The sequence below is a fragment of the Lepisma saccharinum genome, chromosome 22 (genome assembly GCF_977018435.1).
Source record: "Lepisma saccharinum chromosome 22, izLepSacc3.1, whole genome shotgun sequence".
Classification (NCBI taxonomy): domain Eukaryota; kingdom Metazoa; phylum Arthropoda; class Insecta; order Zygentoma; family Lepismatidae; genus Lepisma; species Lepisma saccharinum.
This window is the reverse complement of record NC_139250.1, coordinates 15,089,382-15,115,337: the sequence shown is the minus strand read 5'-3', so window position 1 is coordinate 15,115,337 and position 25,956 is coordinate 15,089,382. Positions and strand designations below refer to the sequence as shown.

The window sequence follows — 25,956 nt, the reverse complement described above, 5'->3', positions numbered from 1 at the left end:
AAGACTGCACTGATAATAACACAATGTAAAATAATTGAAACGAGTGCAAATAGCTGGCAGCGCTGACCTACATATTTCAACAAAAAAAACAATGTAAAAATCAAACAGAGAGAAGATTTACGATTTCAAGACCAGATAAGCGACATGAAATGAACCCAACGCACAAACACATATTTCAAGACCCTCAAAGCAAATATGGAGAATGCGAGGCAATCGGTTTGATATAAGAAACATTCTGATGTGAAAGTAAGGGAGGTTATTTCAATCGTTTGCCGTCAGACCGTCGGCCGTCGAGCGGCCGCTTCATGCAACAGTTCCTGGCAAATTGACTTACAGGAAGTCCGTAACAGAAACCGCTTGCTTTGTAATGTTTCCACTTTTCACAATTACAATTGAAATAAGCACGTACCTTGTCGCAAGGATGCTGGAAAAGGTGTCCTCCCAAATACAAATATTTCTGACATCGCTACTTTATCCTCAATTGTCGCGACAGCGCCGGCAGCTTATCGGGGGTCGGGTGAGTTGTCAGCCGCGAGAAGGCGCTTCATACTGCACGAACGCGACACCTGTCGCCAGTGATGCCAACCGTAGGGACATGTCCCTACGCATAGGGACTTTCACTATATTTCGCCCGCGTAGGGACAGATTTTACCAAATAAGGGAAAACGTAGGGACTTTTTTCAATCTTGGAAAACAACATTTTATTGTACAAAGGTGCAAAGCTTACTCGCCAGTCAGTTGCACTTTCTTCGTGCTCGGTTTGGAATGAATGGATTAGTTTATCTGGATACTTTAGCGAGGAGGAGAAAAAAGAACTAACCAACAAATCTCCATCAGAATTTTGAAACATGTTATCGGTTACCAAGAACTTTCAAGGCAAGTTCTTCTTTGAAAACATTTCCACTCTCGCGAAAATAGTGCTAACATTGCCACATTCTAACGCGGGAACTGAAAGAATATTTTCAATGTTAAGTGATACAAAAACAAAAACAAGATAAATAAAATGGATCCAGAATTGTTCAAGACTGCAGGAAATACAGTATCACCAACCAACATCTATCTCTTCACAGCAGCAGCATGTATGACTTCAAATAACATAATCAACACTAAACGACTCAACGTTATTCATTAGGGGTGTGCGGGATCCCGAAAAGTCAGGACCGGGATCGGGGGAAAAGAAAAAGTCGGGAAATGACTTCCCGACTTTTCGGGATCCCAAACAGTCGGGAAATACCGAATGGTCACTTTAAAAAGTCGTTAATTCTCGACGTTTTCTACATTGTAAGTTTCTGGAACTTATCGGAAATTGTAAGTTTTTATTCTAGAAATGCAAAAACAATCACTTAAAGTGAAAAGCAATTTTTTCGTCCCGAATGTCGGGATTTACAAAAATTCCCGTCCCGACCCAAAAAATTCTGTCCCGCACACCCTTATTATTCATTAAGGCAAGAATTTACAATACCGGACCATTCTGTAATTTCTATGCTACGTCTTATACTCACGAAATAATTAGTCGTGATGATTTATCTCAAGTCAACATGTTGGGGTGAGGGGAAAAAAATATTTCATTAACGTGTAGAAGTTGTGAAATAAGCTTTTCAATTCTCGCAATGATTCTCAGTAAACAAGTATAGTAGCCATATTTGTTGATATGAACAATTGACGACGTTCGCAATTAGTTACGCTGTCTACAGCGTTGCCACACTTGATTTCATACTTGGAGAGCATGGATCGTGTAAGAATGGCGGAAGAGAACAGTAAAAATGTTGTTAATATTGTACAGATTGTTAGGTGGAGTGTGCAGGAGGATGGACGTGGGCTAATTAATAAACTTATGGATTTCGGCATATTGCCCAAAGAAGGTGCTTACATGTGACAGCGACAGTCACGATGTAGAAGAACATGTGGAGTGTGGACTGATTTGATTACAGGTAAGTTTGGCAATATTAGTGCATCGATCGTAAAAGTGCAGGATACGAAAATGGCGTCTTCGATGATGAACGTTTGCCGTTAAAGTGCTACGAAAATAAGATTTTTTTATCGGTTCGTAATCACAATTAACGCAAAACTATTCACGTATAGCCCCACTGACCATTATAGGTAAGGTTAGGTTACGTTAGGTTAGGCAAGGCAAACATAGTGTAAGGATCCGCCCTGGATCGTACTTGGTTCGATTGGGTCTATTGAGCCTCGGCTTCACGCTCAGTATCTCTTCGGGGATTGAGTCTCCTCGGCTCAAGGTTCGGGTTATTCCGGCTTCTTCAATGCTCGATGTAAGGTCCCTCGTAATTCTAGGTCAAAGGTTCTCAATGTACTTATAGCTCTTGACCAAGATTCTATAAGCAATCAACAATCCTTTTTCCCACAAGGTTCTGTCGATATTCAGTTAAGTATCCAACTTCCTTTTCTCTTTTCAGCATCTGATCAGAGAACTGAAAATTAATCCGTGACCACAGAATAAGAAAAGGTGTTCCCTGACCAGGGACACAAACGTTGACTACTAACAGTCTATCGACCGATCCCGAATTCCGGTATATCCTACGACAATCACAATCCTCTCAATTACATCTCCTGACCAGGAGCATAGGACCGAGAAAACATAAGCCTTCTGACCAGAAGAGCTAAGTAATTGTCCTAACGATAATCCAGAATAAACTAATTCCTAGTAGCGACGTGGAAGTAAGCGCAGAAATACGGGTGTGAAAAGAAAAGACGGTAATACGAGTTCCGTATTTATCTGGAGTTCGAATAAAAAAGGCCACGGGCCACCGAGCTTTGTTGCTTATATAGGATCTCTCGGTGCCGTGAAGGGTTTAACAACTTTTATCTTAACATCAATTTTACATTACAATAAAATACATATTAATAAAATATCAATGAGGAACATAATTAGCTACATGCAGAAATTACTATTTTTAACCTTTTGTGAATATTAAATATGCAATATAATTTTAATTGTTACACTCAGCATTTAATTTGACTAGGGAGTATGGCTTCTTCCAACTCCCCTCTCTCCCTGCAACGGCCACGCGAAAAGACAACAAAGAAAAGAAAGAAAGTTTACAACGTTAAAATGTTAAGCAAAAATTTCTTTAAATACAGGTTTTGTCTTGCGCGGGCATAACTTTCGTTTACTTTAACGTAACTAAATTCTGATTACACCGTCTTGCAGTAAAAGAATCAGGGATTAATATGATATTAGTTAAATTATTGTCCGCCAAGGGACACGACAGATATAGCGTGGGGAAGACAGCCTAATCTTTCGTCTTTTCCCCGGTTTCAACGTTTACATAAAGTTGAGTCTGCCTGGCTTCTACACAATAGCGATTGTTTTCTCGCATTGTTGTCCCCGATAATGAAATTCCAGCTCAGCTTGCTGGCAGAAAGAAACAAACTCTTTGAACTTATATTTAACATCTGGATGTATAGTCTATATACGAGGTGGTTTCCACTTTTCTTGGTAATTAACCATTAACACCCAAAAATTATAAATACCAAACAAAGGAAAATATTAAGTTTATATTCACATTTGTAACGTGGACACTGCTACACGTTACAATTGCCCCGCTTCCTACGAGAAATTTGAACAATTTTCTCTTTCACAGAAAAATTGTGAAAATTTTCAAAACTTCACTTAATGTTCATAACAATTCACTGGCCACTCTTGAGGTTCCCCACTAGTCACAAGAAATCTGGCTTTCTCCGAATATTTCTCTCCGTCGTTCCTGGAACGGGTGAACTTCTTTAAATTCTGGTAGATGACTCGATCTACAGGCTCCTTTTCTAAAGCTTCGCGCTAGGCCACTGGGATCGGATATGGATTCCTAAACACTGGTTCAAAATCCTTCAACCATATCTCACAATGAATATCTTTAGCACAGGCAGGTCTTTGTGAAAATAAGTGGTGATATTTCATAAGCAAATGGAACAAACTATCCTGTTCACTCTTGGACAAGAATTGACTTTCTTCAACCTTTTCCATAATTTTATCTTCACTGGCACTCCACTTATCCAACACAGCGATGTTTAATCTGGCTTCCTTGCCTAAGCGGAATGGAACTTAAGCAAGATTCCCATTTAAACCTTGGTTAGTGGGAACTACTGGAGCACTCCAATAGTACTGACGAGTCTGCTCAAGCGCTTGTTGTTGTTCAAATGTCCTCGGGAACTCTGACTCATGTGTCAGAGACCCCGAAGTTGTGAATTGCCCGTTAGGAAAATCATAGGTTCTTCTTCGAGGAGGAGATGCTGAGTTTCTTCTTCTCTCGATGTAACCTCCTTCTGGTGCTCTCGTTTCGGGATCAGATCTGGGCTCTGGTGTATTAGGCCGACTCCTATACCACGTCCTTCCTCTAAATTCCCTAGTTTGACGGTAACCATTATTACCTGTCCTTGGTTCCTCGTGGTTACGGACGTCGTTGTTAAAGTTTCTTCCCGCAGGGCCGTGGTTTTCTCGGACGACTTGTCTTACTGCTGTATTTCTCTGCAGTGGTTGCTGGTTTCTAAACCTTCCATTATTACTGTTCCCAGCTTCATTTCTCTTGAACCAATCTGCTCTCCAGCTTTCGGACTCTTCATTCACTTCATATCTTTTCAGAAACGCTGCTAACTCTTCCATTGTCTTCGGTGGGTTAACGAGGCAAACCTGTCTGACTTTATAGGACATCTGTCTAATTATCATATTCACGACTTCACTTTCTATGAGTACTGGAGAAAGATTCTTAAAACCAGCATAGATTCCCCACGCATACTCTTCCATGGTTTGACCCTGGCCTTTATAGTACTTTCTATTTCTCAAGACGTCCAGTTGTCTTTGTTTTGCTTCCTCTGAAGCAAACGTAGCAGTAAACTTTTTACAAAACCCATTGTAGTCCCTAAACTCTTCGTAATGCGCCTGGAACCAATGCTCGGCTTGTCCGGTAAACAATCTGGATAGTAACTGGAGACGATATTTCTGTGGAACTTGCATAAGCTCAAAGCTAACATTTAGTTCCTTCAAATACTTCTGTGCACTCTGAGCTTCAATGTTACCACTGAACTTAGGGAGTTGATTTAAGTCAGATATCCGAGGTAATTTTCCATATCGTCCTTGGATCCTTTTATCAAATTCCGAATCTGAAGAAGATGGAGTTGAGTACCTTCCGCGTCTTCGCATCTTATGACGAATCCTTCCCGGTGGTCTTTCGTCCTCGGAGGAGGAATCACAAGAAGTTTTCTTCCGATTTTTTTCTGTCTTCGAGGTTTTTTCAAACCTACCAGCATCAGTGTTTCCAATGGAGGTCAGAACTTTACTGTGATTAATCCTTTTTTCCATACCTCGAACAATTAGATCTTCCACTGTGGGCCTAACATTATTCTTCCTCGAGATCTTTCTCTTACTCGGAGGTCCGCGTGCACCCTCACACTCAACGTAATCTGACGTCCCTCCAGCTGACTGATGGTTATCAAAGCCATAAGGTGACTTAACAGCGGTTTCCTGTTGAGATGGATCTACGTGAAGTCCTTGAAGCCTGTCTCTCAGGGAGCTTATGTTTTGTTCCACGTTTAATTTCAGCTGACGTAACTCGGTGGCCACACAAGTGTTATTCTTTGCAATGTTATCCACATCTTCACGAACGCTGGTTATATTGTGGGTTACTTCTTCACGTAAGTAAGAAGTAAGAGAATCCTTAGCAATGCAGAATACGTAAGTACGAATGTGAAAAATAACAAAATAAACAAATTTGAGACGTTTCCCGGAGATTGAAATTTTAATAAATAAGTTATTGATTGTTTACTACCACCCCTACCGTTCCTGTAAACAGCTCGGTAATGACCTATATCTGTGATAACAAATCGAGGAACTGTGTGTGCACTCGGTATGACTGTTTAACTGTTTCTAATTTTTTTGAAATTTCAACAGACTATCAAAATCTATGAAGAATGTTCAGATATAGATAATATTACCCCTCCTCACGGACACTGTTTACATGGACAATTCAAACACAACTTACGTTATGAATCGTGAGAAATCGTTGCAGCTTTGAAGAAAATGAAACAGTTACTTACCTGGCAGCAGACTTCACAGGACAGCATTCATCGCGCACAGGCGATAATTTGAAAGCAACACAGTTTCCTGTTATCACGCATTACAGACTACGTGCAGTGCAAACACAACTTGCTATTGTCAATACTGTTTGTTGTATCGAATGTAACAAAACGTTTATCACATAAAAATCACTTCCCATTACACAATACGCATCCCACCTGTCACGGAGCTTCTTGTCTGCTCGCACCCTTCATCCACAAGGGAAAGTAGTTCCACAGACATGTTTTAAATGCGCACTGTTTCTCTCATTTTGAGCAGCCATAATGACACCCACTTATCCCTTGTGCATTCTTAGTATTCCCTTTAATAAATTTAAAACATTAACGTAACATACACTTCCCTATCATTTGTAAGAAAAAGAGACCCTTCTGATTGTGTTTATCCGCGAACTGCTACCGTTGCACATTTTCGCTTACCATACACGTAAAATTCCAACACAGTTGCAGAATTAGAAACAATCCTAGCTTCTTTCTCGGCTGTTTTAATAGTATTTATTGCCTAATTCTGTAACCTATAGTGGTTATTACTTAAAATGAAAGCATATGTAATCATTTATATCTGATATCAATGGATATCTTTCCTGAAACAATAAATGTTGTTGTGGTAGCAGTAACAATGATAGCAGGATAATTTAATTGCATCTGGCTGTTCTGGCACCTAAGGCCGCCCGCAGAGGGGGGCCAGGGGGCTCACTTGCCCTCCTCATAAGGTTAAGATATCTGGAAAGACTTTAAATTTTGAAATTATAGAAGTGCCGTGAAAGACAGCAGATTAAGTGCCTATACAAATTATCCTAGTAGTGAGGATGCTTTATGAGGATTCTTTTAACTGAGTTAAAGCATCATTCCACGTTTCCCCAACTTTAAACACTGCCGCCCCCTCCCCCTGAGAAAATATCCTGCGAGTGGCTTTGCTGGCACCTGATTTTATTTTAAATCGCGTGTTGTTGTAACTATAAAAAGTGGTTAATAAAGTAGAAATTAGTTTCTTCAAGAAATAAATAAGGGGTTTACCTTTCCATAATAACATATCGATATATTCTGGTGCGCTGTCAGTGAATTAAAAATATTTAGTGGGGAATTGTTTATTTTCCTTGTCTTACTGTCAGATTACACTGTTAATATATCATATCTCGCGAGATATAGTAAAAAAGATGAAACTTGATAGATAGCTTCCAAATTATCTCGAAGTACATGTCTTATGATGCAATTTGGTGTATCGAAATTTATTTTCTCTACCATGCATGTACAGTGTGACTCAATGGTATATCAACCCAAACTATAATCGTTCATATACACAGGGTGGTATTTGAAGAGGGCAGGAGAGGGAGTTGCCCTTCTGGTTTATATGCATCCTCCTTTCTGGATGCTGTTTTTTGGCACTTGGCTGAAACTCTAAATATAATTTATATAATATACAGATACTTCAAGGTTATTTACTAGAATTCCATCCATCGGAAATTTCTCAAATGCCACACTTCAGATATAACATATCGTAACGCAGCTACATCACGTACCGCAATGTTACTTCTGCGTTTGGGTTCGAACCAAGAACCTTTAAATTGTATTAATCTCTCAGATGGTTATCACTCGCTTGGCCTAAATGTGATAAATGCGAGAGGTTACCTTCAAAGGAATGGCGATAGAAATTAACTTAAGTTAGTTTTTGGGTTTTTGTACTCTCCATGACTGAACCGATATGGATTGGTTTAGAAAAGGATATTACTTGCCTTACAATTAGATGAAGATTATTCCCACACTTGTCCCCTCAAATGTCACTTGTCTAACTTCCCTGTCAGACATCAATCTCATCACACACCAATGTCCTAATCTTTCTTCACTTCTCTTCTCTCTCCCAATCTGCAGTCATTACTCTCTCTTGTATTCTCGCCAACTCATCTCACTCCCTGTCAATTCCAACACTCCAAGCCTCCTCGTCTCCCAAGTCAATCACCTAACGTTTGCCTAATTGCTTATTCCGCATTCCTTTCTCTGCTTCCTGCTATGCTAAGACTTTATACTTCTTACCCAATACCTTGGGCACGATACGCTCCTCTGCCCCATTAAGAAAATCCCTTGATTTTGTCTTAAAGATGAAAAATATTAAAGTCGATTCCTTCGATGGAGAGATTTGGAATAAACCTTTCAAACCTATATCTTCACACCAGGCTTTATTAATTATAGAGTCTTATCGAGTATTATACATACACACACACACACATGAATAACAAAAAATTTAGTTGGTGTAAATTAGAGTGAAATATTTTTTTCCACAACACACTAATCGATAAGAAATATGCAAATTTTAACTCTTGAATGCAATGCAAAATTGTATAGTAGATGTCTTGTACAGTGGGATCCATTAGTATTGCTCGGCAAATTGTCCATGACTATTTTCATTAATTTTTCTCTTACATGTTATGTGTTTTTAAGCGATGGACTTTAAGTATGCTGGTGCAGAAGTTGTCAACAGCTTGTTTTGAGTTTTCTTTTAATTCTTGAAACTCTTGCTGGGTTAAATTAAAGTGCACGAACATGGTGATGGACAATTTGCACGGTAATACTCATGGATCGCACTGTACAGTCACGGACACTTTTGGGCTGTGATAGCCTCATTGGCTTTGAATGGGGTCATTACAACCCAGAAGTGTCTGGGACTGTACAATTGTACTTCGTGCCTAAGAGTGTACGTACAGAAATAGTAAAAATGTGCAGTAAAAAATTGAATTGTACTTATAGAGTCTATAATGAAGGCTGACAGCATTGACAGTCCCCGAGTTTTTCCTACTTGTAGTAACATATATTTGCCATACTTCGTATTATTTTTGAAAACAGGATAAGAATTTATAATTATACAGGCACGTGAAAATTGCAGAGGAGGAGAGGAGGAGTGGTTAGCACAGAGGGATACAACGTCAGGAATCCCGGGTTCGAATCACGGGCTGGCATCCTCATCTTCGCGATTAGCCAAAAGTGGCAGAAACGAGAAGTAAAATAAATCAAATTAATCAATTTAAGTACTACACCTTGAAGTATGATTTTAGTTTCTATAGATTAGTCAATCGGAAATAATAGACACAATTCACACAGTTTTATTTTGAACCAATAATTGTCAAACAAGACCATGTGAGTTATTACATCTGGTAATGTTAAAAATATATGAAGACTAAAATTGGTAAACGCTGTAAGTGCCACAATAATTCAAACACCATTTTCCACGTTAAACTGTGAAATGTGCCATGCTTTATAATGTGGTAAACGTGAAATGTGGCTGGTAGCCCTCTAAGTAGTTCAAAGGGCGTGTAAAGAGGTCACTAGTGTGCACGTTCTTACGGGCTGATGTGCGGAACGATGCGATTTCCAAACACTTTCGCTTTTGGCACTTACAACGTTTACCACTTTTAGCCCTCAAATGTTGACCACAAAACAGTGTGACCACTTAACAGCCAACAAAATGTTCTAGAATCACCAAGGGTTGAAGCAAACCAAGTTATAGTGTTCTATCTCATACAATGTGAAATAATTAAAAGATCAATAGGCTTAACTAAAACATAAATATATATTTTATATTAGGACAAAGTACAGTTGATTTGTACAAAATAATATATTATTCCGATATGCAAGTCGATTTTTAACTTTTCAGTGCGCACAAGTGCTGAAAAAATACAATCACCATTATCTAATTCAGGTTATATTTTTTGATATATCGATAAATATATTAGTATGTTTCTCTTTGTTTGTCTTTTTTTACATTGTGCACTTACGCCAGGACGGGAATTCAAAGTATAAAATAAAATATAAACCTAAATGATTTCAACACTGTGATTATAACACAAGATCTAGGGTTAAATATTTTGTTTTAAAAATGCGCAACTGTTACATGTAGGCCTAAACGGTGACAAGTTTACGTGAGAATAGTACAACTTCAAATAACATTACTGAAATACCATCTGTTGGATCAAGAAAATAGTACCTTTATTAGAATTTTCTGTGCACCTGAAGTTAAAATGAAAATATACTTATCACATAAACACATTTCAGTTAACACTTCTTTATTTATCATTTTTTTCATTCATATAAAAACAATATTGAAAGAAAAGAAGGTTGAGATGCAGCGGTGTAATGACAGTAACTCAAATCTTATCAAAGCTGAACTTAAGATGGAAGGTCTATTTCTGCCCCGTCTGAACTCCAAGCAAGAAGTAAACCAATTGTGACCAGGAATATGCATTTAATATCTTTCTTTCCAAATTAACTGTTACATTTTAGTAATATTGTACCTGATGGGGATGGTCATTTTTTTAGAATATTTACGAAAGCTGGAACAGAATGCTAGGAGAATGCGTGTTGTGAACATTTTATTGTTTTCTTTTTTTTATCCTTTTAAACAAAGTGCGATCAGTACACCCGACCCAACAGTTCATCAGCCGTCAGCTCGCCATCTTGGTTTTCATCGATGAATTTATGCACAATAATCCTTGCTAGTTCTGGGTTGTTCTGCATCTCTTCAACGAACCAATCAATTGGGAAGCTGGAATAAAAAGGAGACAAAATATGAATTAAAACGAGATGAGAGCATGTCTGAAGTCGAGGATATACGGCGGTATACGTTGTATATCCTCTGGTTAACGTTACTCGCTGGCGTATACCGTCTGCTATAATGTGTAAAAGTATACTATCTACTTTAATCTCGTTTATATTTCCTTATGTAAATTGACCATTATTATCAATCAGTGAACTTATAATGTTCAGAAGACTGTCCAAGGGCTTATGTCGTCTTATCTCGGTTCAGTGGGATCCATGAGTATTACCGTGCAAATTGTCCATGACTATTTTCATTAATTACATCCTATGTGTTTTTAAGCGATGGATTTTTATGTATGCTGGTGCAGAAGTTGTCAACAGCTTGTTTTGAGTTTTCTCATATTTCTTAAAGCTCTTATTGGGTCAAATAAAGTGCACGAACATGGTGATGGACAATTTGCACGGTAATACTCATGGATCCCACTGTACAGTGGGATCCATGAGTAGTACCGTGCAAATTGTCCATCACCATGTTCGTGCACTTTATTTGACCCAATAAGAGCTTCAAGAATTAAAAGAAAACTCAAAACAAGCTGTTGACAACTTCTGCACCAGCATACATAAAAATCCATCGCTTAAAACACATAGGATGGAAGAGAAAAATTAATGAAAATAGTCATGGACAATTTGCACGGTAATACTCATGGATCCCACTGTACCATCTCATCTTTTAACGGGAAAATGAACGTACAAATGGACAAATTGCTACGTAATATTTATGCAGGGACAAAAAAGGAAAAATTCCCGTCTGTGATCATCTTCAGAATCGAATCCGGGTTTCCCACACGGCAGCCCTTTTTGTTAATTCCAGTGAATCTTGTATTGATGGGGAAGATACTTTTTTTTGCCAGTTCTATCTCTATAACAATCAATCTAAAAAAAAGGTCATGATTTTACTGCAGTGCCTGATAAAAATTAATCTAGAATAATGACTCTATTCTCCATGGACTAGTGAAATTAGTATTTTTTTTGCCAGATGCGCTTTGTCGGAAACCCAAAAGCGTAACGTTCAATATGTGTCGTTATTTGAGCACAGCAACGTTCGCTTTGCTCTAATCAAATATTTGACTAGAGGAATTTCTTCTTCAAAAACGGTAGTGCATTTTGCTTTGCTTGACGAAGTTGCATATACGGTATATGGAGATATATTACTATCGATTTACATGCCACTGTGAAAATACTATCATTGCTTTTGAATATCTTAGAATTTAGATTTCCTTAATTATTGATAATTTTAATTGTGGTTCAGGACTAAAGTCATTATGAATAGCCAATGAATAGCCAGTATATTAATTGTAAGCTCCAATTCTATTGGACCATAGGCATTTCGAGCCGGCCCTCGTGGCGGAGTGGTTAGCACATGCATATCGGTCCAGTGTTCTTTGAATCAACAGTGAATAGTGCAGTTTATCATGGCTTCTTTAAACTTACAAACGTTTTACGATTAACTGACACCAGAAGAAACACTATACTCCTACTTCCAACAAGATGGAGCCACATGCCACACTTCGAACGAATACCTGGCGTTGGTGCACGAACTGTTTACAGAAGAGGGCACAGTAAGCAAGGGGTTGTGGCCCCCTCGTTCCCCGGATTTGTTCACCAGAAGGTGTATGCAAGTAACCACCATACCCTGGCTGAACTACAGCAAAAACATTACCTACACCATCCGGAGCATTGCCCGTGAAGAGCTATAGGCTGTGTCAGTCAATATGCTGCGACGTGCGCAGAAGTGCCTCGACGTTAACGGGGGCCACATTCAGCATCTCGTGTAACATGCAGATAAGCCAGTGTTCACATTTTCCTACTCTTTCGTACCTTTCTTTCGGTCGGTATTACCACACTGGGCTACTTTTATGTGGACCACTCTGTATAACATGTAGCAGGAAAATCGACCAACAATGCATCAGATCGTTGAGAACATCCACCCCCTATAAAAAATAATTTACTTATGCAAACTTAGGATCTGCAAACGATGAAGATCCAAGGATGGAGGGAAAGAGCGAAGATCAGAAAAGCTTGGAGGCGATTAGTGGAGAATCCAAAACCCACAAAGAGCTGTAGAACTTGATGCAAACACATCATAACTAAGAACATTCCACATAGCTCAAATATACAGCTGTTAGCTCTAGAAACTAACCTATTTATTATTATTTTTTCACATCATAGAAAATTATAATAGGGGTTTGTAATTGTTACTAAACAAAACAATTACTTAACTTTTCATACTCTTACGGTTCCGCAGAATTAACTTGAGAGAAATGGCCGCTCTGTGAGTGATGCAACTGCGCTCGAATTGGCTAGAGGGGTGGACTTCCCGCTGTAACGGGCCAATGGAAACTTTAATGCTCGGGCGCGCGAAATGTTACCAACTATTGAAATGACTCACGTGCAGTGACTGGCAAGGTAATTAATAACTTCAATTTTAATTACATATTTAATGAATAAAAAAATAAAAAAAATCTGGTGGTATGGAACACAGTGCGAAAAAACTGAAAGCTTCAAAACAAGAGAAAGTTGCCACTTAACAGCGCGACCTTCCAGACAAGTTACGGTTAAAGGACCTTGTACCGTACCCGCTTCAGTCGTCCAAAAATGTTTTTCTCTCGTTTCAGGGATGGTTCAAATATATTTATTTATTTACTACAGAAAGGATGTTTAAGAGGTGATGAACTGATGATGATTCGAATTGAGAATGGGCAGTAAAAACGTAGTCGAAAGAAGGTGAAGTTGCAAAAAAAGCCGTTAAGACCTAAGAAAGGCTGAAAAAGGACCAATAAGCCAAAAAACGCCCAAAAAACAAAAAAAGGACAAATAAAATCCACCTTTTTCTGGCTTACAATGACACAAAATGAACATATATTATGTTGGGCCTCGTCTTCGGGACACTAGAAAAAAAAAAAAGAATTTTCCTCAACTTCCGAGCTCTACTTATAATGCTTATAATTTTCTTAGCATGTCCTCTTAATACAGTGATATTTCCGTTACGCAATGTAATTATTTTTCAAATCTCCCATCTCCCGTTGTCAGCTGATTGCCCGTGATTCGCGTGAGAGTCAAGCGTTCGCTGTAAGTTGGTACAGCGGCACCGGCAGCCATTTATCTCAAGTTAATTCTGTGGGACTGTAGTTGTACTCATCTCTCTCGCCCCGAGACAAGGACGAGTTGAGAAACTCGCTTTTGAAGCATGAATTCCCCCAAATTCACCATTGAAACTGAAAAAAATTCCCCTCACAGTCAAAATACCTCGCAAAAACAGGAACTTTCGCACAACTTGTCTTGGGTTGAAACATTCAATTAACCCCCTGCTGATGGGTATAATTATTTTAGTACTAAGCACAAGTAATATTTCGAATTTTGCTGTGTAATCAAATTTGCAGTTTCATTAATACTCCGCTTTACTATCTAGAATAGGTTAGAGCTTCTCGCTTTCATTTCTGCAAGCCACAGAGCGCTCCGCGCGGTACGAACATTTCGCCTGCAGACTGTACAGTGGGATGCATAAGTATTAGCAAGAAAATTGTCCATCACCACGTTTATTCTCTCTGTTATATGTAAGGAAAGTTTCAAGAATTGAAACGAAAAAACAACAACACACAGGCCGTTAATAACCTCGGCACCAGCATACGTAAAGACACGTAAAAACACGCAGGATGCAAGATATAAGTTAATGAAAATAGTCATCGGCAATTTGCCAAGCAATACTTATGCATCCCACTGTACCTCAAGGTCAGGAAGTAGCAAGATAGGAGTAGGGGAACAGCTTGGGTTGAGAGGTAAGAAAAAACAGTTCGTCATTTCATTAAAGTACCTTCTCTTTCTCTTGCAAAAGATACAATGAAAGCACTGAAGCTTTAGGCACGAATCACACAACAAGAACGAACGAATGCAACCGACAGAGCCTCACTCACGCGCTCTTACAACGCTACATCGTTATGCACACGTGCATAGAAGAGCGCTCTCACACAATTACGGCGTGTTGCCCGTCCGTGACTATAATGCATTCACGAAGCAAGCATTCCAATCACGTGCAAAAAACCACAAAACTCAATAAACAACATCAGATAACACGCAATTGGAAGCATGCAGTTGTTTCAAATCAACCTTTTTCGCAGAGTTTCTCAAGCACGTGCAAGCAGGAAATAATGTCTAATTTAACGAGCCCTGTTTTGATTAAAATTACATTAATATCGACATTCTGAGGGAAGAAAAACGTAACCACGAACCAGCTCAGTTTTCTAGAATAAACAGAAGACTAATTGGAACAAATGACGTTTGCTATTGTTTCCCCTCAAATGTTACACTCCTCTTTGTTAGAATTGAATTAAGAGTACAGTGTTCTCCTTTTTGAACAGCGCTCTTTTCCTGCCTACAATTGAAACGTGCTTTCTCTTCGCGTTGCTAAGCAACTTGGATATTTTAATTCATTTCGTTCAAATTAATTTTTTCCCGTGGTACTGCTCGTAATTTCAATATGCACGCTTCGGCTTGCGATATCTCGTTTCGTTCTCCCCAGAGGCTTCGAACTTGAATCTAGATGGCAGCACAGTCGCGTACTTATTATCGCGCTGTTTTATTGCACTTGTCTTAATGGCAAGTCCCTGCATTTAGATGGAGTTTTTTGTGTCTGGACCTAAAACAGTCTCATGTGTATCCTCATCAAAATTTACAAGCTCAAAATGGACACGCACCCACAGAGTTTTAAGTCGCTCTAACCTTTTTCTTGGTTATAATTAGTTGAACCCTGCTTCTTTTCGATAAGTTATGACTAATTATGTTTTTAGAAAGTATACATTTATTACTTATAACGGAAATGTTGACCAACACTTTCGACTGACCTATGTGATAAATGGGGATAAAGGAAACGTTGGCCAGTACATTCAACTGACCTTTCAGGCTGTTCGTCGTAGAGTCTACTGCTGACGCCATAGTCTCAAGTCATTTTAACCTTTTTATTGGTTATAACTAGTTGAAACCCGTTTGTTTTCGATACGTTATGGCTGTGTTTTTAGAAATATTACATTTATTACTAATAACAAGGGCTTGGAAGTTGAAGACCTATAAATTGCCTAAAAAAATACCTCAAAATATAAAAAAAGGACCTACAAACGGAAAAAAGGACGTATAAATGTGATCCAAATTATAATAATTTCAGTTTTAACCTCCCCACCCCCTCCCTCTGCGTGGCACCTCCTTATCTGACTTGAGATCTTTGCAGGCGCGTGCTGTCTGGTCGTATGCACCTTGCTGAAAGCTTCAAAACAAGAGAAAGTTGCCACTTACACCTTCCAGACAAGTTACGGTTAAAGGACCTTGTAGGGTACCTGCTTCAGTCGTCCAAAAATGTTTTTCTCTCGTTTCAGGGATGGTTCAAATATATGCATTTCTTTCTTTTTTATTTCTTTACTACAGAAAGGATGTTTAAGAGGTGGTGAACTGATGATGATTCGAATTGAGAATGGGCAGTAAAAACGTAGTCGAAAGAAGGTGAAGTTGCAAAAAAAGCAATGACAATGACCCAAAATGAACATATATTATGTTGGGCCTCGTCTTCGGACACTAGGGAAAAAAAGGATGGTACTACTTTACTATAGGGGTGACACCTATAAATAATTTATTTCCCACTTTTTTACATTGCTAACGCACTATTCTGCATTGCGGAACATTTCTTTAGGTGAAATAATGAATGTCCAACGAAAATAATGTATATTTCTTACATTTGCGAGTACTTACTGTTACTCGTTATTTCGATTCTGTAACACACATTATGGCGATAGCGTACTGGTTCATCGAGCGTTGTGAGAGTGTTTTGTCGATTTAAGCAGTGTTGCAACCTTGTTCAAAGGAATATACCTACTTTCGTGCCCGGATTTGAAATTATGCTAATACCTAGCAAACCATTGACGTTAGCCCCACAAACCATTTTCCGTAAGGTTAGGCAAGCATAGTTAAAAAAAAATAAAAATTAAAAATACTCGACACGTCATGTTATAGTGAAAACACAGCGAGTTTGAAACACTGACTACGGGGTATACGTCATCTAACACATGGAACATTGTGCTCTCGTGCAGAAAGCAAATGGCGGCAGCAGAAACAGCGTGTCGGGCAGAGATTTTCGCAGGAAACAACATGCATTCGCATTAAAATGGATCAAAACTACATTCACGAACTTCCACAACGCTACAGAAACTGTTTTCCGTAAGTACTTTCTCCTGTAACAAGTAAGAAATCCGTCACCTCTATAGTAAAGTGTTAAAAGGATATTTCCTCAACTTCCGAGCTCTACTAATAACGGAAACGTTGGCCAGCACGTTCAACTGACCTTTCAGGCCGTTCGCCGTACAGTCCACCACTGACGTCATAGTCTCTCTTGCCGAATCCTCTCGCCGTGGAGAGAGCGACGTTCTTGAACCCCCGTATCGTCCTCCTGGGCTTTGTCTCGTATGGTCCAGGCGTGGCGCAGTTGGCCAGAACGGCGAACATGATCACTGTCAAGCAGACGGCCAGTCTCATGATGATGGGAAACCTGTGGAACAGGAGGAAGAGAAACATTACTAAGGCTTAGAATACACCAGGATTCTGAAAAGTAACTTTTTTAAAGTAAGCGAATTACTTAGTTCAAAAAGTAATTTGTTGCAGTCAGGCCCGTAGCCAGAATTTTATTTCGGGGGAGGGTGGCTCATCCCTTATCAGCACGGGCGTCATCATGAATATTTATAGAGGGGTTAGTACAAATAATAATGACAACACTATTCATTGTTATTTTACAATAATACCTATCATAAGTAATTAAAATTACAATTCCAATGAAATTTTTTTGTTATTATATAAATGGAGAGATTTTGTTACTCGATCCACCGTATCAGTGAATATCTAACACAATTGTTTCTACATTATTTTTCTTATATTTTGTACAGTTAGTGTACTAAAAATCATAGTTATTAACTTTTACACAATCGTTCAAAAAAGGCTTCAACAGTTTGTGGTAAATATTACTCATACAGTTATATTCTGTGACCTCTCAGAAACAAAATTGTAAGTTTTGGAAGCTGTGCATCCATTTATTCTTTGGATTAAATGGTAGAATATTAAAAAAATACACTGGTTCCTTCACAACGAATGAAGATATTTTAAAACTTCCAAGATTATTGGAATCTGCATATCTTGCAGTACTATAAAAGTTACATGGTTAAGTTTTGTAATAAAAAGCAACCTATGATCAGTGTATCGGAAATATCAGAACAAATTGTGTAAAATCGCCGAGTTTTGGTTTTTTTTTATTATGAAAGGGGGACAGATAACATGTTAATTTTATTTTTATGTTGTAGTAGTATGTTAGTTAATTTACCCTAAAAATAAGCAAGTTGTTAACTGCTCCCCTTTCTGAGATACAAGAGCTTAAATATCGGAAAATTAGCAAAAACCAGCTTTTTGAACCCCCTGTAACTCAAAAGGGGGAGCAGGTAGGATTACCAAATTTTGAAGATGCTTCATATGAGTGAGCATGTTCAAAATCTCAAAATTTGGTGTTGTTATTCAAACTACTTATGGAGATACAGGCATTTTCCTTTATGACATTTCAACGTCAATTCGTTACATCGCTAGAGAAATAAAACTCAAAAAAATTTGTTAAGTACAAATAATTTTATTTTTTATTCTGTTCTGACACAAAGACAACATATAATACAGATTTCATTAATATTTTAGGTGTTTTTTTTAATCAGCCAGTTCAATAAGCGCTCATACTCTACAACTTGGGGACTTATCTCAATTTAATAAAATAACCATTTTGTTAAACAAAAAAGAAAATGTATAATAGTGTTTTTTTATTGATGAGTAGGTAGGATTAGTTGTGCAAATGTACAAAATTGTGATAAGCCATAACTAATGGTAAAAACAATGTATATTTCCTCATTAACAAAGTAGGGGGCTATTATTTCATGGTCTTGCATTTAAGCAACTCTCAATTGCTTCACTCATCTCTATTTGGATGTTATGTACTCTTCCTGTAGGTGCTGTTACCTCTAATGGTGATAAATCCTTCAAAATGTTTTTTTGATTTTGCCCACACATAGTCATCCTTGGATAATTTGAAACTTGTACTTGGACCACAAGGATGAAAAAAGTGTACATGGAAGTCCTGTTCATGTTCACATATATCTTTGACGACTCCCAGCCACCACTTTCCATCATAAATACATGCCACATGGCTGCCTATTTTAACAGACTCAAATAATACATTGCAACCACAGTCTTCCCCAATAGAAATTCTCATATCTTCGAAATTTGCAGAAAATTATGTCTGATGGACTCTGATAGTGGTCTTATTAACAGGGACAAAACTGTGGAAACCTCGAGTATGCTTTATTGTAATAGATGAAAGAAATCTTTCAGCTAGGAATTCAGCTGTTTCTTCAACCTTTTCTCTAGTAACATATGAATATTTTACCCCTGGTATATTATCTCTGCAGAAAGTAAACATTTCTTTTGGTGTTGCAGAAGCTTGCATTTGGGATATCGGCATCATTTTCCGGAGCATTTATCCAATGGTAAGATTGAATCACATCCTGAAGGATGAAGGTGAAGTTCTCAGCGAAGTCTCCTTGTACTATGCATTCATGTGGTTTGAGATTACTTTTTCTGTCTTTTATGTACTGTGACTGCCTCTTAGCAATATAATGATGCATTCTAAGTTTCATAATCTTGTTTATCCGACATAGACAGTAGCTCACAACGTTCAGTTGTGGTCCACTGTTTGTAGTTAACAGGTGAATCAAGCAGTTCATTGTCAACATCTATGGCTTCACGCAGGTAGTGGTGGAACAACTCAGTCCCTGGACAATTAGGACAACCACGAAGCATACAGTCTTCATTCTCTATACTGCATTATCTTGTTATTGCTGCAGTTAATGTGAGTCAATGTGATGTGTGATATTATTTCTTAAAAATCCATCCTCTAAGGTGTGAACATTAGTTTTAGAATTTTTCCTGTTTCTTATACCAGGAGGCATATGACGAATTGACGTTGAAATGTAATAAAGGAAAATGCCTGTATCTCCATAAGTAGTTTGAATAACAACACCAAATTTTGAGATTTTGAACATGCTCACTCATATGAAGCATCTTCAAAATTTGGTAATCCTACCTGCTCCCCCTTTTGAGTTACAGGGGGTTCAAAAAGCTGGTTTTTGCTAATTTTCCGATATTTAAGCTCTTGTATCTCAGAAAGGGGAGCAGTTAACAACTTGCTTATTTTTAGGGTAAATTAACTAACATACTACTACAACATAAAAATAAAATTAACATGTTATCTGTCCCCCTTTCATAATAAAAAAAACCAAAACTCGGCGATTTTACACAATTTGTTCTGATATTTCCGATACACTGATCATAGGTTGCTTTTTATTACAAAACTTAACCATGTAACTTTTTTAGTACTGCAAGATATGCAGATTCCAATAAACTTGGAATTTTTAAAATATCTTCATTCGTTATGAAGATATTAAATATTTTGCAAAAGCTGATTTTTCGTGAAATTGCGCAATTTTGCGATTTTCGACACCCTCAAACTTAAAAACCATAACAGATAAAAAAATTTGAAACCTGTTTTTGACTTCCCTTTTCCAATTGGTTCAACATACCAAATATGAAGAAAATCAAAAATGGTCGAGCAACCATTTTTATTTTTTTGTGATGAAATTCTGTGGAATGACCCTATAGGGAAAACACATTTCACTCGTTCATTTCGTCATTTTCTACATTCGTACTTACCTATTATGCATTGCGAAATATTGTTTAAGGTGGGATTTCGCTTTTCTCACGAAAATAGCTTCAATTTTCCAGATATCGAGTAATTATTGTTCGTTCCTCTCCCACACAATATGGCGGAGAAATCTTGACTAGCGTTGTCCATGATCAGTGGGTTTGCAGTGTTGCAACCTTCTTCACCGAAAAATACCTACTTTGGTGTTGCTGATTTTGTATTTTTTTTCCGGGTTCGAAAACCCCACGAACCATGCATGCGTAGCCCCACGCACCATTTACGGATAGCCCCACAAACCATTCGAATAGCCCCACGAACCATGCACGGCAAGATTAGGTTAGGTTCTGTTAGGTTAGGCAAGCATAGTTAAAATTGTCATGTTCTGGCAAAACAATGGCGCGGTTGGAAACACTGACCGGGGGTTACGTCATCGAACGCGCAGAACATTTGGTTCACGTAGTCGAAGGTAATGGAGGCAAGAGCTTTTGTGCATCGGAGAGACATTAATGTCGAAAAATACATGAATTACCGGCCGAATAAATTGAACGAAGGGACAAAACACTTCCACGACCTTTCAAGAGTCTACAGAAACTCAGTTCCGTAAGTACTTTCTCTTGTATAATTGAGGAAATGTGTTTTTCCTATATCAAACTGTTACCACATGTTTGTTTGGAATAACCAAAAAATAGTTTCCGTCAACCAAACCTTTGTTTAAATAGGCAAGAAACAAATAATGGATAAAGAGAAAGAAATATTTTGGTAATCGTACCACAACATTTTGTCAAAATTATCAAATTTGGTAAAGGCAATCAAATTTTTTGTTATAGTTACCAAAAAGTTGAACACAACGTGTTTTCTTAATTCAAACAAATCTATTTGTTCTGTGTGGATGTTCTACGAACCGTGCCTTAGGCGATTTCACGGAACACCTTTCACCTTAGCATCCAGAGTGGACACATAGTTGAAAAAGAGGTGCCAAACTTAGCTCTTTCTCCACCGTACAAATTTTCAAGTTAACAATTTAAGTACCTGTAAAATAGTAGCTGTTGAGTAACTGTTGACAATGTTACTTCTATAGCAAAATGTAGCTCTGTTAAGAGCTACTTACTTTTAAAAGTTACTTTGCTTCTGAAGAAGTAACTGTACTTTAAATATATAAATGTTGATAAAATGAAAATAAAGTCTATAGAAGTGCTTTGAAAGGTTGAGAAGGTAGGGTTTTGATATATCGGAACCACGAATTCAAGTCAGTTTCATGGCGGATCTCGTTATTATGGCATCCCTGAGTCATATCATATACGTACAGATCCATGAGTATTACCGTGCAAATTGTCCATCACCATGTTCGTGCACTTTATTTGGCCTAATAAGAGCTTCAAGAATTAAGAAAAAATCAGAACAAGCTATTGACAACTTCTGCACCAGCATACATAAAAATCCATCGCTTAAAAACACATAGGATGTAAGAGAAAAATTAATGAAAATAGTCATGGACAATTTGCACGGTAATACTCATGGATCTCACTGTACAGTAGATGGGGTATTGTAATGGAGACTAGATTGAACGTTGTGGAACGCCAACAGTATAGGTAATGTTTATAATAGTTCTTACTTTTGGTACGTCGTTAAGGCCTCCACACCTTGTTACAATGTACAATGTACAGCGTCAACAAAGTTAGTAATAAGTTGTGTATTATACAGCGTATATTGATACACTTGTATTTTCTGCAAATATGCTGTATAAAGAAACAAACTGCCGGAGTACTAATTGAGGCGAGTGTACAGGCAGTGGCGGCGATTATGGGGGCGAGGGGGGGACAGTTGCCCCCACACGTTTTGCCACTTTTTGCCCCTGCAGCATACTATAGCATCTTAATGCCTTATCTACCAACCGCCGCTACAGTGTACAGGCCTTTGGTAATCACTTCGTTATGGATGCTGGAGAGATAAAAGAATATGAGAGAGAACAAGGGAAAATATATGGTATAGTTCAAGTCCTTATTCGAATGCCAGTTCGGTATCTCGGACACAGTGTTGCCACATGAAGGGAAATTTCCCTTTTGCAGGGAAATTCGGACGCAATTTTTAGCCAAAAGGGAAAGGGGAATTCCGATTAAAAATATAACAATTTCAGGGAAATTTTACGACATTTGACTCCACATTATTACAGTTCATGTTAATTTCCAATTTCATATACACATTTTAATTTTTCTATTTTTTTTATTTCTTCTTATCTCTACTCTTTTGAATATTAGTCTATATCTATTTATACATATTTCTGTAACCTGTTATGTATATTGTACGTCGCTTTTATGCATGTTTCGGATATATTCTAATACTACAATAATGGTATTAATAATGATGAGGATTAACGATTAAGACGATACCCGAGCAGGATTCAAACCTGGTACATCTGGCCAGGAAGTGATGAAACTGACATGTAAATTTTTCTTTTGATACTAACATGGACCAATAGAAATACCATTACTACTGCCACCACGACCAGCACTACTAATAATAATTACAGCAAATTTTACTGCTGCTTCTATTATTATTATTAGTTTTAGTATGACTATTGTTATTATAATTACATGGTTTATTTAGGTGAAGGGAAAAATTGGCCCAAAAGGGAAATTTGGCCTTTGCAAAGGGAAATTTTGCCCTCATATTGTGGCAACACTGCTTGGACATAGCTCGAGAGAAAGCCAACACGGCGCGTATCTGGTTTCGAGCCAGCAGGTGTTTTTCTGAGAAGCATTGTTGTGCAACTTCTACCTGCCGTGTTTAGACATCCAACATGAACTGCGACGACGCTACATTCCCAAAGTCTCCACATTATACAGGGTAAGTCAAAATGATGGACCCGATTACAGAAATTTATTCTGTGAAATCTAATAAACATATGTTTTCGTGAGACATGCGCTTCGAAAGGTTAACTTTCAAAGTTTAGTTTCCACGCAGTGTTTCCACTTTCTACCGCTAGGAGTCAGCAGCGAGCAGCGAGCAGGAAAATGGCGTTGACTGGAGAACAGAGATCTTTCTGTGTGCTTGATTATCATGTGAACAAGTCTGTGATAATCGTAGAGAACCACCTACGGGGAAGGCCATTCGTAAGTGGTATGAACATTTCAGAGATTCGGGCTGCATCTGTAAACGAAAATCGACTGGCCGTCCGTCGACTGGGGAAGAGACAGTAGAACGAGTGCGGAGTCCACAGAAGTCCACCTACCGGGCAGCGAGAGAACTTCAACTTGCACAGAAAACTGTCTGGCGGGTTCTGCGGAAACGTTTACAAATGAAACCCTACCGCTTGCAACTAACTAGTTCAAGCCTTAAAAGACACTGATTATGCTTTGCGCGCGTCCTTCTGTGCTGATTTCCTCGCATTAATGGAAACGGATGGGTTCTCCGAGAGGTTAATTTACAGTGATGAAGCAACTTTTGCATCTCCGGAGGATCGACCTCTCCTTCATTGGCCACCTCGTTCTCCCGATTTGACCCATGTGATTTCTTCATGTGGGGTTTCGTCAAGGATCATGTTTACGTACCACGACTTCCAACAACACTGGATGACCTGCGTGCCCGCATCACAGCAGCCATTGCTGATATTGACCGCAACATGCTACACAAGGTTTGGCAGGATATAGACTATTGGCTTGATGTGTGCCCTATTACGCGAGGTGCTCACATAGAACACTTGTGATTTGTTTGAAAAAAACTTTGACACTTTACCTTTCTTAGCACATGTCTCACAATAACATTTGTTTATTATATTTCACAGAATAAATGTCTGAAATCGGGTCCATCATTTTGACTTACCCTGTATACAAAAGAATAGCACAACACAAAACACAGCCTAGCAACCGCAACCTCACGATATGAAATCTGTAAAGAAACTGAATTAGCAACATCTTATTTACTTCACGTCGACTTGACAAGGACTGTCAGTTTCTAAAACGGACGCTATTGGTGGGAAAGGTTTGAGGGGAGGATATACTGGGCGTCACGTGGACTTGACATCATAAGGAAACTGATCTTTCTTTGAAGTAAAGTGGCGTTCGAATCAGGACTTCAACTTTACTAAAAATAAAGAACGTGGCAGGCGTGAAAAGGCTAAGACAAGAATGCTCCAATCAGCTTCGAGGATTTCCTACAAACCTCTGACCATTGCAAGCTAGAAAACCTGCATTAGCGTATATTAATTATGAACAAAGCACAGAGCGTGTTCGACCCTCTTTTTATTAAACTTTTTTCAGGGGTGAAAAAGAAAAAAAGAGACTACTTCTCTGTAGGATTCATCTTGCCGTATCGAGTTTTGCATCTTAAAAATTCATAAAAGGGAAACCTTTAGCCTGAGATTATGCGCGTGCCGAGTAGAGGTCTTATGTAAATGTTAACCATGAGGAAAGAACGAAGTGTAGGCAGGAAAAGCCAAACGAGCACATAGAGCCACGTCAAGAGTCTATGTACTTACCTCAATGTATGCACCTTTTTTTGTTCATTCATTAACCAGAACTTTGAGTGAAAGAAATGCACATCTAAATGCGTAATTGTAATTCTTCACTGCATAAAATCGACTGTGGTGTGTCTTTTTTTATACATACATCTTAAATATCAGCCTACTTTCAAAGCAAATTTGCATGGTTGTAGGAATGCACCCCTGCTACAAGCTACAAGTTCTTCCAGAACTGATGGAAGGAAAACTTTGATGTATTTATTTATTTATTTCTTCTTTTGGATGGCGAAGTTAAGGCACGAGCCTTTTCTTACACTTAACCATCTCTAATTTACATTTTACAAATTAAGTTGAATATATAACAGTTTGCGAAACATAAAACATCAAAATACGAAATAAAATAAAAAACACAAAAAGAGAAAAACACACAAAAAAGGGAAAAAACACAAAAATACACATATATGCTGTAACAAACGTAAAAAAATGCACGTACAGCATGAACACACACATAACATACTTAAAATACAGAAAAGTCGATCTGTGTTTGTCCTACAAATTTAGATCAAGAAAGGTTTCATTTTATTGTCTTTCCTTGGTTTCAGTACTGGTAAGTTGCCTCCAGAAGATGCTTTCTTAATTTTGAATTGAAATTGCCGAGAGAAGAAGCGTTTCTTATGTCATTAGGGAGGTCGTTCCACGCTCTGGTGGCAGTGACCGTGAAGGAATTTCCGTAAAACGCTGTCTTGTGGGAGGGGATGGTGAGCAGGGTATGTTTCGTGAACGGGTAGCAAAGGTGTGTGCTTCGGTTAGGGCTTGAAATCATGAAAGTAGGTATGCACTATTTTGTAGAGCGCTGTAAGAGCGTGGAAGCGACGACATGTTGAAAGGTCGAACCAGCCTAGGTCTTTGAAAGCCGGGGTAAGGTGGTCAAAATATTTGATGTTATAAATAAAACGTACACATGCATTTTGTATTTGCTGTAGACGTCTTGCTAATTCACCGTTGAGGTCAAGTCGCAGTAGTCTATTTGCGACAAAACTAGTGATTCCACAAGTGTTTTCTTTAC

At 38.3% G+C, this 25,956-nt stretch overlaps 1 protein-coding gene across 2 annotated transcripts in view; it reads right to left on the bottom strand.

Moving 5' to 3' along the window:
* Positions 1 to 9,627: 9,627 nt before the first annotated feature.
* LOC146005002 (allatotropins-like) overlaps positions 9,628 to 25,956 on the bottom strand; it is a 346,212-nt gene continuing 329,883 nt past the window's right edge. For both annotated transcript variants that reach the window (XM_083144110.1, XM_083144109.1), the window contains 2 exons: positions 16,994 to 17,197; positions 9,628 to 10,618 (listed from right to left, as the gene is read on the bottom strand). In XM_083144110.1, the coding sequence (XP_083000236.1) occupies positions 10,486 to 10,618; positions 16,994 to 17,184 (324 nt within the window). In that variant the 5' untranslated portion in view covers positions 17,185 to 17,197 and the 3' untranslated portion in view covers positions 9,628 to 10,485. The remainder of the gene's footprint in view (positions 10,619 to 16,993; positions 17,198 to 25,956) is intronic.